Source organism: Marmota marmota, unplaced genomic scaffold (assembly GCF_001458135.2).
Source record: "Marmota marmota marmota unplaced genomic scaffold, marMar, whole genome shotgun sequence".
In the NCBI taxonomy this organism is placed as follows: domain Eukaryota; kingdom Metazoa; phylum Chordata; class Mammalia; order Rodentia; family Sciuridae; genus Marmota; species Marmota marmota.
The window spans coordinates 25,884,832-25,899,201 of NW_026000242.1; the positions used below are offsets into that span (position 1 = coordinate 25,884,832).

Sequence of the window (14,370 nt, forward strand, 5' to 3'; positions counted from 1 at the left end):
GGTACCAAAACAGGCGGGTGGACCAATGGTACAGAATAGAGGACACAGAAACCAATCCACAAAACTACAACTATCTTATATTTGATAAAGGGGCTAAAAGCATGCAATGGAGGAAGGATAGCATCTTCAACAAATGGTGCTGGGAAAACTGGAAATCCATATGCAACAAAATGAAACTGAATCCCTTTCTCTCGCCATGCACAAAAGTTAATTCAAAATGGATCAAGGAGCTTGATATCAAATCAGAGACACGCCGTCTGATAGAAGAAAAAGTTGGCTACGATCTACATACTGTGGGGTCGGGCTCCAAATTCCTCAATAGGACACCCATAGCACAAAAGTTAATAACTAGAATCAACAAATGGGACTTACTCAAACTAAAAAGTTTTTTCTCAGCAAAAGAAACAATAAGAGAGGTAAATAGGGAGCCTACATCCTGGGAACAAATCTTTACTCCTCACACTTCAGATAGAGCCCTAATATCCAGAGTATACAAAGAACTCAAAAAATTAGACAATAAGAGAACAAACAACCCAATCAACAAATGGGCCAAGGACCTGAACAGACACTTCTCAGAGGAGGACATACAATCAATCAACAAGTACATGAAAAAATGCTCACCATCTCTAGCAGTCAGAGAAATGCAAATCAAAACCACCCTAAGATACCATCTCACTCCAGTAAGATTGGCAGCCATTATGAAGTCAAACAACAACAAGTGCTGGCGAGGATGTGGGGAAAAGGGTACACTTGTACATTGCTGGTGGGACTGCAAATTGGTGCAGCCAATTTGGAAAGCAGTATGGAGATTTCTTGGAAAGCTGGGAATGGAGCCACCATTTGACCCAGCTATTCCCCTTCTTGGTCTATTCCCTAAAGACCTAAAAAGAGCATGCTACAGGGACACTGCTACATCGATGTTCATAGCAGCACAATTCACAATAGCAAGACTGTGGAACCAACCTAGATGCCCTTCAATAGACGAATGGATAAAAAAAATGTGGCATTTATACACAATGGAGTATTACTCTGCATTAAAAAATGACAAAATCATAGAATTTGCAGGGAAATGGATGGCACTAGAGCAGATTATGCTAAGTGAAGCTAGCCAATCCCTAAAAAACAAATGCCAAATGTCTTCTTTGATATAAGGAGAGTAACTAAGAACAGAGTAGGGACGAAGAGCATGAAAAGAAGATTAACATTAAACAGAGATGAGAGGTGGGAGGGAAAGGGAGAGAAAAGGGAAATTGCATGGAAATGGAAGGAGACCCTCAGGGTTATACAAAAGAACATACAAGAGGAAATGAGGGGAAAGGGAAAAATAATACAAGGGGGAGAAATGAAGGTCAGTAGAGGGGGTAGAGAGAGAAGAGGGGAGGGGGGATAGTAGAGGATAGGAAAGGTAGCAGAACACGACAGTCACTAGTATGGCAATATGTAAATCAATGGATGTGTAATTGATGTGATTCTGCAATCTGTATATGGGCTAAAAATGGGAGTTCATAACCCACTTGAAGCAAAGTGTGAAAGATGATATATCAAGAACTATGTAATGTTTTGAACAACCAACAATAAAAAAAAAAAAGAATTAGACCAACTTTTGCACATGCCAGAGTTGGCTTGAAAGATAATAATTTTTCTGGATACTGTGAGCTGTCCTTTTATGGCGAGGCTTTGGATTCAGTTGGAAAGCAGAGCTTCAGAGAGGACTGTTTTTAAAGAAACATTAAAAACAGAAGCATATAAAGGGTGTGTTCCCATTTTCACCTTTAAGGTTTTATCTTGGGTTCATCCTGAAAGTCAAGCCACAATCACTCGATGTAGCCAGCCCATGGTAGGAGTGAGTGGGAAGCGAAACAAAGATGATGAAAAATACCTTCAAGCCATCATGGATTCCAATGCCCAGTCTCACAAAATCTTTATATTTGATGCCCGACCCAGTGTTAATGCTGTTGCCAATAAGGTGAGATTGTCTTTCAGTAATTAAGAATGTAATTGTGCGTTTCTTACATCAGATGAATTTGACAGGAGCCCATGTAGTAAAAAGTAAAAAACCTCCAGGCTTTTCAGTGGTAAATAGGGAGTTTCTAATTTTGGCTCTTCTATTTGATGATGTGATTTTTAGTCGTTATTTAATCTTTTTAAGATTGCAGTTTATATGCATTATAGAAGAATTGGTTAATACAGATAAGCAAAAAGAAGAAAATAGTTTTGAACACCGCCAATTCTGTAACTGAGAAACACCACTAAACTTTGCTTATACTTTCAGACCAGTGTGTATACATATGCATGTATATTTGAAACAAATTGGAATTTTAGTTCCTTTTCTTAAAAATTAACACAGTATATTTCTAGGTAGTAGAAATTAATCTATAATATCATTTCAAGCCACAATAACCAATTATACCAAACCATTGTTGGCTATTTAAGCTTTTTGCTTGCTTTTTTGCTATTAGGAACAGTGATTGGACAATCAACCCTTTAATTAAATTGTGAAAGATGTTCTTATTTCCATTCTGCTTTGCTTTTTGAGAGCATTGTGAGATCTAGCTATTCTTTATTAAACTGTAAATATATTCCTTAAAGGAAACAAGGAAGAGCATGGCCTCCTAAATCATAAATTCTTCAGTTATAGGGCATAAAAATAAAATGAGATAATGTGTAAATGAAACCCTTAGTGCAAGAACTGGTATATATTCTTAGAGTAATTGCTAGTCCTTCCTAAGCTTTATGCCATGGATAAACAGGAATGAGACTTAGGATCCTTCTCTAGGATCAGAGGAGAATAAAGAACAGAAAAGTTGGCAGGGTGAAATGTTAAATTCTTTAATATTATCAAAAAGCATCCCTATGCATAGTTCACTGTGCACAGATCCCTGTTTCAATTGATGAAAGTATAAACCCTTATTTACTAAGGTTACAACACATTTTTATTTGTAGTAGCTTAATGAATTACTATGTGACTATTTTGTGTAGCCATGACCCATGTCAAGAATTAAAACTTTTTCAGCCTCATTAAGGCTTACATGAATGCTTTGCTCCAATTTCACCTTCTACTCCTGACAAAAGTAATGACTCTAATTTTTAAATAATTCTTTTCATGCATTTCTTTATATTTTTATCCCAAAGTATGCATCCTTAGGCTTTGTTTTTTAGTCTTACCTTTTAAAATATTACTCAATAAGTTTCTTAATCTGTAGTCCTCCCTTTACCCATGTATTGCTTATATTTTATCTGTAGATTTCTCACAGCCCACACTTGGCTGGTTGCATCATAATGTGTCCATCATTCTTCTGGTCCCCTGAATTTCTGTCAAATGAATCCAGAGGTTTTCAGATTTAGATTCAGTCCCTTTAGCAGGACTATAGGTTGGTACACCATGAGGCACATGGGGTATTAGCGGCTATTGATGCTCAGTGCCTAGATATATTAAAACACTGATGGTTACAAAATGGTGGTGTTCTATTATTAAAGTATCACTGTGAACTCATGTATTTATAGTTAGCATTTTCTAATCTTTTACAAATATACTGTTTTTTAAAGAGAGAGAGAGAATTTTAATATTTATTTTTTAAATTTTCGGCGGACACAACATCTTTGTTCGTATGTGGTGCTGAGGATCGAACCCGGGCCACACGCATGCCAGGCGAGCGCGCTACCACTTGAGCCACATCCCCAGCCCCAACAAATATACTTTTTTTTTTTAACCATACGATTTATTTTTATTTTTTTTTAGTCATACATGACAGCAGAATGTATTTTGACATATAATACATACATGGAATGTACATACATCAATCCTATTTATTGTCTATTCTATTTTGCTGCCCTTCCTATCCTCCCTACTCCTCCATATATACTTTTTTGAAGTAAAAAATTTTCTCATCTTTGGTCAGAGGCAGGCTTTTCAACTTATCTTCGGAGTTAGTAATTACTATGGTTTGGAGAAGTGTCCGTCCCTCTAAGGCCCATGTGTTCAGCCTTGGTCTCTAACCCAAAGCCCTTTTGGGAGGTGCTGAGGGCCTAAGTTGCTGGGCTAGCTTTAAGAAGTGGGGAGCCTACTGGCAGGTTTTCACGCAGTTGGGGGCATGTCCTTAAAGGGAATGTGTAACTGTGGCATCTTCCTCTTTCACTTGCCTGCCATGAAGTAAATGGTTTTGCTTCTCCATGTGTTCCTGCCATGATGTGTTGCCTAAGCACAAGCCTAAAAGAAGTGGAGTCAACTGATTATGAAGTCAAACCTCTAAAATTGTGAGCCAAAGTAGACTTTTTCTCTTTATAATTTAATTATCTCAAATATTTGTTATACTAACAAAAAGCTAACTGACACAAGAAGCTGTCTGGTATAATAGAATACACCAAATTCATCAGGAAATCTTGTATATGTTCTGCCCCAGATGGGAAGAATCATTTCTTCAAGAAGTACTGGTTTCTGTTGGTAGGAAATGGTATTTCAAATCATGATCTGTTGCTAAGGATGCTCACTTATTAATTGGCTTGGTTCTGTTCCTAGGTCTTTTCAGTGGACAAGAAAATTATATCTGTATTGCAACAATATATAGCCTTTACATATTTTCACTTTTATACATAGACCTTTCCCTTCTATGTTTTGTTTCTGTAATTAGCTGTATACATTCATCTTTCTGTTTCTAATGATTTTACATCCACAGATTTGAAACTGTTTATTTTGTTTTGGCTTTTGGTACTGGGGATTGAACTCACAGGTGCTTTACCACTGAGCCACATCCCCAGCCTTTTTTATTTTTTATTTTGAGACTGGGTCTTACTAACTTGCTGAGGGTCTAAGTTGCTGGGGCTGGCTTTAAACTTTTGATCCCCCTGTTTCAGCCTCATGAGCTGCTGGGATTAAAGTAGTGTGCCACCGTGCCCAGCTGAAAATATTTTTTTAAAAGTTGCATGTATATCAAATAAGTATACTTTTTTCTTGTCATTATTTCCTAAATAGTACAGTATAACAACTATTTGCTTAGAATTTACATTAGGTACTAATATTTAATTAGATACTAAGTCATCTGAACAGGAGATGTGCACAGGTCATCTGCAAATACCATGTCATTTTATGTGAGACACTTGAGCATCCATGGATTTGAGGGATCCTGGAGTCAGTTCTCTACAGATATTGAGGGATAATGATATTAAAACCAATGTCGCCACTTTTTTCTATTTATGTCTTTCTAGTCCCTCCCATTTTGGGGGGTATTCTGAAGTTTGTTCTCTAGTATTTCAGCAAGGGTGCAGGGGAACAACATTCTCTAAGCTGCTTGCTGATAGAATTTTTTTTTTTAATAATGGAAAATCACTTTTACTATATATATAGTCCACGGCTCACAGTTGATTTTCCTGAGTACCTGAAATACATTATTCCATTTTCTTTTGGCATAATGTTTTAACAAGTTTGAAAAAATTCTCTAAGTCACTGATTTTGTGTGAATATCCAAAGGATTTTTTTTTTCCTGCACCACATCCCCCACCCTATCCCGGATTATGTGTTAATGTTAGGTGTTTTGTGTCTGCATTCTCAGGTATACTTGTCTGCTATTTTGTTTTGTAATTTTCAATATTTAAAAATTGACATTTTAATTATAATTCTTAATATTTATTTGGTTTTCTTGACATGGCTCTTTTCTTCAGGTATTCCTTTTAAATTTGTGTTTACTCTTTACTTACTTCATCATTTGCTACTTTCTCTTTAATTCTTTCTGTTTTTCTGATGTTTTTTGGGGTTTTAAGACTTCCTTTTCACTCATTTGTTTCAGCGGAGCTTGTATTCCTTTTAGTCTTTATTTCTGAAGTGATATTTTATTTGTCATTTGTTCCTAAATTTCTGTAATTTATTTGAGGTTTTTCAATCCTATGTTGTTTTCATGCCTGGTATTATTTTTAAAATGTCTTTAGCTTACATGAAGATAGATGGTTTAGTTTTATGTGGTATTGTCTGTAGGGATATTATGAATGCTGCTCAGTCTTTATATTTTTATTTTATTTTATTTTTAGAGAGAGCGAGGGTGGGGGAGAGAGAAAATTTTTAATATTTATTTTTTAGTTTTCGGTGGACACATCTTTGTTTGTATATGGTGCTCAGGATCGAACCCAGGACGCATGCATGCCAGGCGAGCGCGCTACTGCTTGAGCCACATCCCCAGCTCTCTTTATATTTTTAGATATCTTATATATCAGTCATCTTCCTGCTATTCATTTTAAGGTGAAACTAGTTATCCTGAACTTTCAAAAGGGAAGTTAGATGATGATGGCATACAAAAGTGAGGCATGCCCTGAAGTCTAAAGTGCTCATTTCACTGAGCATCCTTTTGTTTTTATGCAGCATTAAAAAAATGTGAAATCTTACATCCTAGTATCTTGACTCCAATTTGTCTTTCCTACTCTTCACCCACACCTCTGCCCCTCCTAATCCTAACTGTCCCCCTGCCCACTTTTATCCAGATTTCTTTTCATTGCCTGTGTCCTGCTCAATTTTCATTATGCTTTGAGCTGAAGGGATACATGGCCAGTCAGATCCAAGAGTGTATAAGGGCTAGATAGAGCTGGCCCTTAAATTTACCTCTATTGTTGTGTTTATCAGCTGTTAAATGAACAGACTCCTCTCAATTTCAGATGCACTTGGGAAATTAACCTATTGTGCTTACCTGTAGTTCTAAAAGAAAACCAAAGCAAAGAAACAAAACAAATACTCTTAGGTTTTTCTTATCTTCCATGTGTCCACTGCTTTCTTTTGTTTACTCCTGTGTACTGATAAGCAGCTTGACCTTGTGGCTGTCCTTCCTTTGTTCTGCCTGTTGGCATTTTGGAGTTTGATGGGATATACTGTCACGGTTATCTTTAAAATTTTTTTTTAAATTTTATTATGTAGTTATTCTTTTTTTTAACAGTTGTATGGAGATAGTGCACTGTGCACTATTTTTAAGTATACTCTTTAGTGTATTGACAGTTATATAACCAAAACAACATCTGATTCCAGAACATTTTTATTCTGTATTTTTGTTATAGATTCTTTGTAGTTGCCACCACTGCCATCTTTCTAAAAATTGCTTCAAAAAATTTGATTTGAAGTCTCTCCACCTTCATCCTGTCTTATCCCCATTCTTCAGAAATAATCCTTGTTACCAGGTAGCCACTGAAACACTGCTAATTTTGTAATTGTGCTAATCATGAATCCAAACTGTTTCCTAGACTGTTAGTGTCAAGAAATCTGAACTTCTATTCTTTTGGTAATATGTCGGTTAGGAATTGGTGAGTTTTGTTGTTTTCAGAGGTATGAATTATGAAGTTTTAAGTCATGATCACCTAATTTTATATAACTACAGTGGCTTCTCTAGTACTTTTGTTTCTTATGGGGCTCTCAGCAGTGAAATTTTATACATGTTAGGTGGAAGATAGGATCATGTTTTAGTCATAATTATTTGGTTCAGAAAAAATTAGGTTCTCCTTTCCAGTTATAGCTTATTTTGAAAAACACCAAATATTTTCTCATTCTGTTTTGTAGATGTGAATCCTATACCTTTATACTTATTTAAAAATAAGCTGTTATAATTTATCCTGCAGATATTAAGATTAAAATGATGTGAAGAGGCAGGGAGGTAAAGTAGCATGGTTGAACCACACATGGGGTTGCTGCACATGGAACTTAAGTTTGGTGATTTTAGTAGGTATGAAGGAAAGTCTTCTGTAAGTAATTGTTAGGACAGAAGTTGAAATATGGGTAGGAAAAAGTGTTTTTAAACATTCAAATACCTAAGTTTAGCATTTAATATTTATAACTGCCACTTAAGGAATGGTAAGTACATATTTTTGTTTTACAAAGAACATGAGGTATAGCATGGTTGTGCTAAGTTGCATCCAATCATTTACATTCTCCCATGGGGTTTTCCTGGGCACCAGTAATGTGCATCTTCTTTTATGTTTTGAGGTATTTCATGGAACTTTTTCATGGATATCCACAGATAATGGATATATTCATTTATGATATACTGTGATGTGTGCCTCTTTCCAGGCAAAAGGTGGAGGTTATGAAAGTGAAGATGCTTATCAAAATGCAGAACTAGTTTTTCTGGATATCCATAATATTCATGTCATGAGAGAATCATTACGAAAACTTAAAGAGATTGTGTACCCCAACATTGAGGAAACTCACTGGCTGTCTAACTTGGAATCTACTCACTGGCTAGAACATATTAAGGTGTGTGATGTGTTACTATTTCTCAAACAAGGACTTTCTCTAACCTTTTGTCTGTATTAGCTTTTATAATTGAAATCAGCATAAAAATCTTTCTGAACAGTGAGGAGTTGATAACTGCTTTGATACTTTTAAATTTGATGTTTGTTGAATGAATTACATTTCCTGCCTTGTGCTTTGGGTTTTGTTGTACTTCTTTATTTCCCTCTTTCTGATCCTATCTGAATTCTATTCATCCTTCTGATCCAGTTCATTTATCATTTCTTCCATGAAATCTTTGCAGATTATATCCATTTCCATTTTCTCTGAACTCCACATTTCCCTTTTCCTTTCCATTTAATTAGGTAATACTCTATTGCTTTTGTTAGGTCAAACAATAGGTGACCTAGACTGAATAAATCATATTTCCTTTTTGTCCCCTGAGGAACTTGGATAGCAAGGAATAGGAGGTACCTAGTAAATACATGTTGTATGATGTGAGGTTAAAATCATCCTGCTCAGAGGAATAAGGTATAGTAGTTGAATGAAGGATACTATTTGGACGTTAAATCCCCTGGAGAGTATCATGTGAATACTAATTTACCCACCATGCCAATTTAATGTTTGCAGCACCAAACTATTTTAGTTAACATAATTATATATATTTTCAGGTATGGTGTGAATCTCAGTAACATCAGGGCCTTTCATTACCAGATACAACATTCTCTCGAAAAGGTTGGCTGTAACAGAAACAAGTTTCCCTAAGGATTAAAGACATAACAGTCTGATTGGACTTTCTCCTCTGCCAGTCCTCACACAGGCAAGGCTTACCTACCATTCACTTTCTTCAGATCTCAAATATCACCTTCTCAGAGAGGCCTTTCCCAAATACTTCATGCAAAATAACAGATCTACTAGTACTCTTTATATCCCCTTGCAGAGATTTTTCAGTTATGGATATCTGTCTTTTCTGTGCCTGTCCGGACTCCCCCAAGTAGAATTTCAGTTTCTAATATTAAACAGGTTCTTTGTTTTTTTCACTGCTTTATTTCCCACCTAGAACAGTGCCTGCCACATAGTTAGGGACTCCATAATTGTTTATGAATAAATGAATGAGCTACTATTCTGGATAGTCCTTCCTGATCAGTCTTAACTAAGGATTTGGGTTAATGATTCTTATGTGTGCATATACATTTGAATTACAGGTGACTTATTTAAAACAGTGAATTAGAGCTATTGGAAAATGGGGCCATATACTTACATGTGTTTTTTAAATGGTCATAAATGACTCTGATTAGTCAGGACTGAGATTGCTTTAGAGTGCCCCATTTCCAGAATATGCCTAATAATTATGATGAAAGTGATCTCATGGCATTTCCCAAGTTTAGTAAATCTGTTTTCTTTATTCTGATCTCTGTGATGCCAGATTTTTCTCTAATTATGATATTATAGAGTCACTGCAGAGAATGCTGTATTATCCACTTTTAAGGATAGTTTTTGTGGCTTTCTTGGCTACATCTGATTGTTTGGTTTTTCACCCAAGACTTTTCCAAGTAAATAACTTTATTTTGCAGAGAGTTTCTGCATATGTATCAAAGTAAGGGCCGAAATTAGATACCAGGTAAATTAACATTAATCTGATGAGAATTTTCATGCTTACTAAAGAAAAGTAGCTTACTCTAAAGTTTATAAGTGCTAATTTTGTGTTATGTGATATATAAATCTTCGTAGTCTAAGTAACAAATTCTATAGAATATTAGAAAAGATCCAGTTTTATTCCTGTTAGGTATGTGGTTAAGTAAGCATTGGTTTAAAAAGAAAGATAAGATTTTCTAGTTTTAAAATCAAATTTATGCATATTTTACCATGTACAAAAATTCTGTTTATAATTTTCTTTTCTCCCCATGTTGATATGTGCAAGAAAACTACATTATTAGTAAAAATTTTTAGAAGTATTTTACTTTTTAAAAATTTCATGTAGAAAATATATTTTCCAGCTTATTCTTGCAGGGGCTCTTCGGATTGCTGACAAGGTAGAGTCAGGGAAGACATCTGTGGTGGTACACTGCAGTGATGGTTGGGATCGCACAGCTCAGCTAACTTCCCTAGCCATGCTTATGTTGGATGGATACTATCGCACAATACGAGGATTTGAAGTCCTTGTGGAGAAAGAGTGGCTAAGCTTTGGACATAGATTTCAACTAGTGAGTAATGAACCTTGACTCATGATGCATCTCATGTAAGGCCTGTTAAAATAATAGTCCCAGATAAATAGTCATTTATCCAGTGGGGCAGACTCCTCATATGCTTTGTATTAGAACAGTATTAGGATATCTTAAGTGTGACTACAACATGGAGCCAGGGCTGTTAGTCAGATGTCTGGCCCAGTGAGTCTTCTCTGATTTCTATCTGGAAATATCAGATACTATTGAGTCATGTCCATGGGTGATTTCCCTCCAAAATTTGTGAATGGTAATAAAATTACAAAGTACTTCTAGCTTTTTCTAGACTTATCAAAAGACAATTGTTATTCTTAAAGTACTTAGAAGTAAAGGAGAAAAAAAATTAAAAGTTGGGAATAAAACACAGCTTTTTTATTATCTTTATGAGGTTCTAAAGCTATAATGATCATATATATGAAAATCACAGATACTTTTACGGAAATAACAAGATTTTGAGCCCTCTGTGTTATTCAAATTTTATTTTTAGGTTGCTAAATTTCAGAATTGGAAGTACCTTAGGGTCCATGCATTCCCAATTGGACTAAATAGCCCTATGAATTCAAAGTATGGTGCTATAAAAAAGCAAAGATCTGCTTATCAAATGACATGGTTAATGTAGGCTAACAATTATTCTCAAAACCTTCTGATTTAGTTAATACCATCACTGATTTTATCAGGAAAGTCTTTAAGCTCAGTGTGGTAGATAACAGTTTTCTAAAAACTTAAGACAGTAATTATTACTATTGCAGTTTGGCACTATTGCCTTGATTGATTCCTGTTAAGGCACTTAAGTTTTATCCTTTATTGCTTTTACACCATTAGTACAAATGCCAACATATTGGAGAAAGTAAATAAAAATACCTTTCTTATTGTGAAAAGTTTTGGCCTCAAGGCCCCCATAAATTTATAGGCAACACTTTTAGAATTAATCCCTGCTTTGGAATATGGAGCAGGGTTCTGTTTGAATCATCTGTATAAAAGGGCCTCAAAGGAGGAAAGAACTGAGAAACCATATAGATGAATGCAGGTGGATGGCAGGTACTGTTGAAAGGTTTGAAAAGATTTGTGCTAATGTAGTTCCTCCTGATGAGATATATACTCTGTATTTACTGGCCGAGGTATTTTTAATAGGGGTACTTTCTGAAACCAATGTACAAAGTAACTGTTCTTTATTAGAGGAAAGTAAATCTCCCAAATGAAAATCTAGCCTTGGAGGTCTGACTACTCATATTCCATTATCAATCTTTTAGGATCTAGGTTTCATTTATTAAACAAGGTGGTAATCCCTATCATAGCATTTCATGTCAGAAAAAAAATCTGGAAGTTCATATCAAAATGTTAATAAAAATATCTGCTTGGTTGGAATTAAGGTGATTTCTATTTCCTTTGCAGTGTGTTCTTTAAAAAATGTTTCTGAAGTTTAAAATATTGACCAAATATTACTTTTGTTGGAAAATAATTTCCATTAAAAATTCCTACATTTAACATTTCACTTTCTTTGCTTCAGAGAGTTGGCCATGGAGATAAGAACCATGCAGATGCAGAAAGATCACCTGTTTTCCTTCAGTTTATTGACTGTGTGTGGCAAATGACAAGACAGGTAGCTTCTCTGGGGTATCCATTCTTACATATCTCCTTTAAGCTCAGAGTCAGAGTTGGGAAATTTAGTCATCATTATCTTACAGTTCACATGAAAGAGAAATTCTTATAACCTTTCCAAGTGATAACGCTGTTATTTATTGACACATAAATGTCTTTGTTTGGGAGTAATATTAAACACTTTACAATTTTGATTCTATTGGCTATTCAGAGAGTGGCATTAATAATTTGAGAAGTTTCCTCCTTTGCTATGAACAAAAGTGTTAAAAATAGTAGTGTGCTCACACAGAGGCTTTTCTATACATTACTAAGGAAGGTGAATAAATATGCTAGGTAGCCCAAGCAAAATAAAATCCTATTTTAGTAATTTTAACAATTTTAAGGAAAAAAATATGTTCAGATAGAAATTATTACAAGGTAGGTGACAGATATACCTCCTTTAAGTATGAAGAGTATAGTTACATAAATATTTTAAACCTTCTAAAAGCTTTGTAAAAAATATTTAATTGAAATATTAATGTACATACACTTAATGTTTTCGGAAACATATGAGAATAGTCTGAAAAAGGGTCAGTGCCGTAAAAATATGATTTAATTGTAACTCATAAAAGTCATTCCCAAACCCAAAAGTTGAATGCAGCTCATCAGTATGCTATTTATCTGGCAATTTGTTAGGCCTCAAACTTTGTTTTAGTTAAGACTGCTACGTGAATATAAAGTAGGGCACCCATTGGCCCTGCTTTGGAATAAATATTTTAGCTTCAATAAAATATTAAAATAGATGACTTGTCAATTGTATATTTTATAGTTTTTTTTTCTTAGCATTTCAGCTTGGGTGGATTATTTTGAAACCTTCTATGATAAATGAAGCATTGTCATAGATGTCAAAATTACGTGAGGGTAGGATTTTAACACAGAAAATGTGTGCAACAATTCAGTTTTGTTTCCTAAGTTATGAGCTTTGTGTCTTGAAGGTGGCTGTTTTCTTCCTAAACAATCATTAAAAGTTTATAAATAATTGAATACTACTGCAGACTTAAATAGCATATTTGTTAAAGTAGGACAATTATGTTGTAATTAGGCCACATTCTATACCTTTCCTGCCTATTACCCCTCCTGGTTGGGATCAGAAAGCTCTTGTTGGAAGTTCCTTTATGTTTTACGCATGTTTAAAAAAAAATGGGGAAATTATTGCCCAGCTATTTTAGTTTCCTTGTGATGAAATGCCCACTGAATAAGCTATCTTCTCATAACTTAGCTAATACTTTTGTCAAAAGATTGAAAAACTAATCACAGGCTTAGCTTCATGGGCTTATTTAGTGAGCCAGGATGTATTCATTTTTGCCTAGTAAATAAGGCCATTAAATTTTTTTAATAAACACAGATGGGATTTATTAAGGGAAAAAATGGGATATACTTATAGTCAGCTAGTTTTTTGTTAATGGCATATGCTTGATCTTCTGGTTCTTTAGTTTCCCAGCCACAAAAATTACTCAGGGACTAGGAATTGTCCTTAGTTGTAGAAATCTGCCATGTTAACTTACCATTTTACATTCTGTAATCATTCATTTGATTAATTTCCTAAAATTAGAATATCCATTGACAGGGGCTGGAGTTGTAGCTCAGTGGTAGAGTGCTTGCCTAGCAGGCATGAGGCACTGGGTTTGATCAGAGAGAAAGATGCTACCTAAGTACAGGGTATGAGGGGCCTTAATTCACCAGGATGTTCTTTGAAAAAAGATAAGTATTGTTGCCTTATAAATTATGTACATATATGTGAAGGATAGTTTTGTCTAGTATTGATTTTTCTGGACAACATATTGATAGTTTAATTCCTGAAAACAAAATTACGTTTTTGAAAATTTATAGAAAAACCTTATTATGGGAAGGGAAATTGCCCAAGTCAAAATTCAGCTTCCAGTAAGCATAGGGTTGAGAGAGTATACAGAAAAGCACACCATTCTAACTTTTGCATAAGAAAAAGAAGTCTCCAGAGAAATTACCTGAGAAAAGTGACAAAGGATTTTCGAATAGAAAAGCAAGCTAATAATGGCATAACGGCTTAGATATATAGTTTTAAATGTCGTTAGACATAATTTTTAAAAAGTACTACAAAGAATCTACTCATGAGGATGAATATGCCTAAAAAGTCTTAATCTTATGCATATGTGATGTTCAATTTACAGTTTCCTACTGCATTTGAATTCAATGAATATTTTCTCATTACCATTTTGGACCACCTATACAGCTGCTTGTTTGGAACATTCCTTTGTAACAGTGAACAGCAGAGAGGAAAAGAGGTAAAATATGAGCTGTGGCCTACCCCTTCCTTGCATTATCCCTACAAAAATGATT

The 14,370-nt window shown here is 34.9% G+C and overlaps 1 protein-coding gene across 9 annotated transcripts in view; it reads left to right on the top strand.

Annotated features, from left to right (window-relative positions):
• Positions 1–14,370, top strand: part of Mtmr2 (myotubularin related protein 2) — an 82,265-nt gene that overhangs the window by 64,219 nt on the left and 3,676 nt on the right. For all 9 annotated transcript variants that reach the window (XM_015489965.2, XM_048795657.1, XM_048795656.1 and 6 more), the window contains 5 exons: positions 1,778–1,966; positions 8,033–8,218; positions 10,192–10,398; positions 11,924–12,016; positions 14,202–14,315. In XM_015489965.2, coding sequence (XP_015345451.1) covers positions 1,778–1,966; positions 8,033–8,218; positions 10,192–10,398; positions 11,924–12,016; positions 14,202–14,315 — 789 coding nt within the window. The remainder of the gene's footprint in view (positions 1–1,777; positions 1,967–8,032; positions 8,219–10,191; positions 10,399–11,923; positions 12,017–14,201; positions 14,316–14,370) is intronic.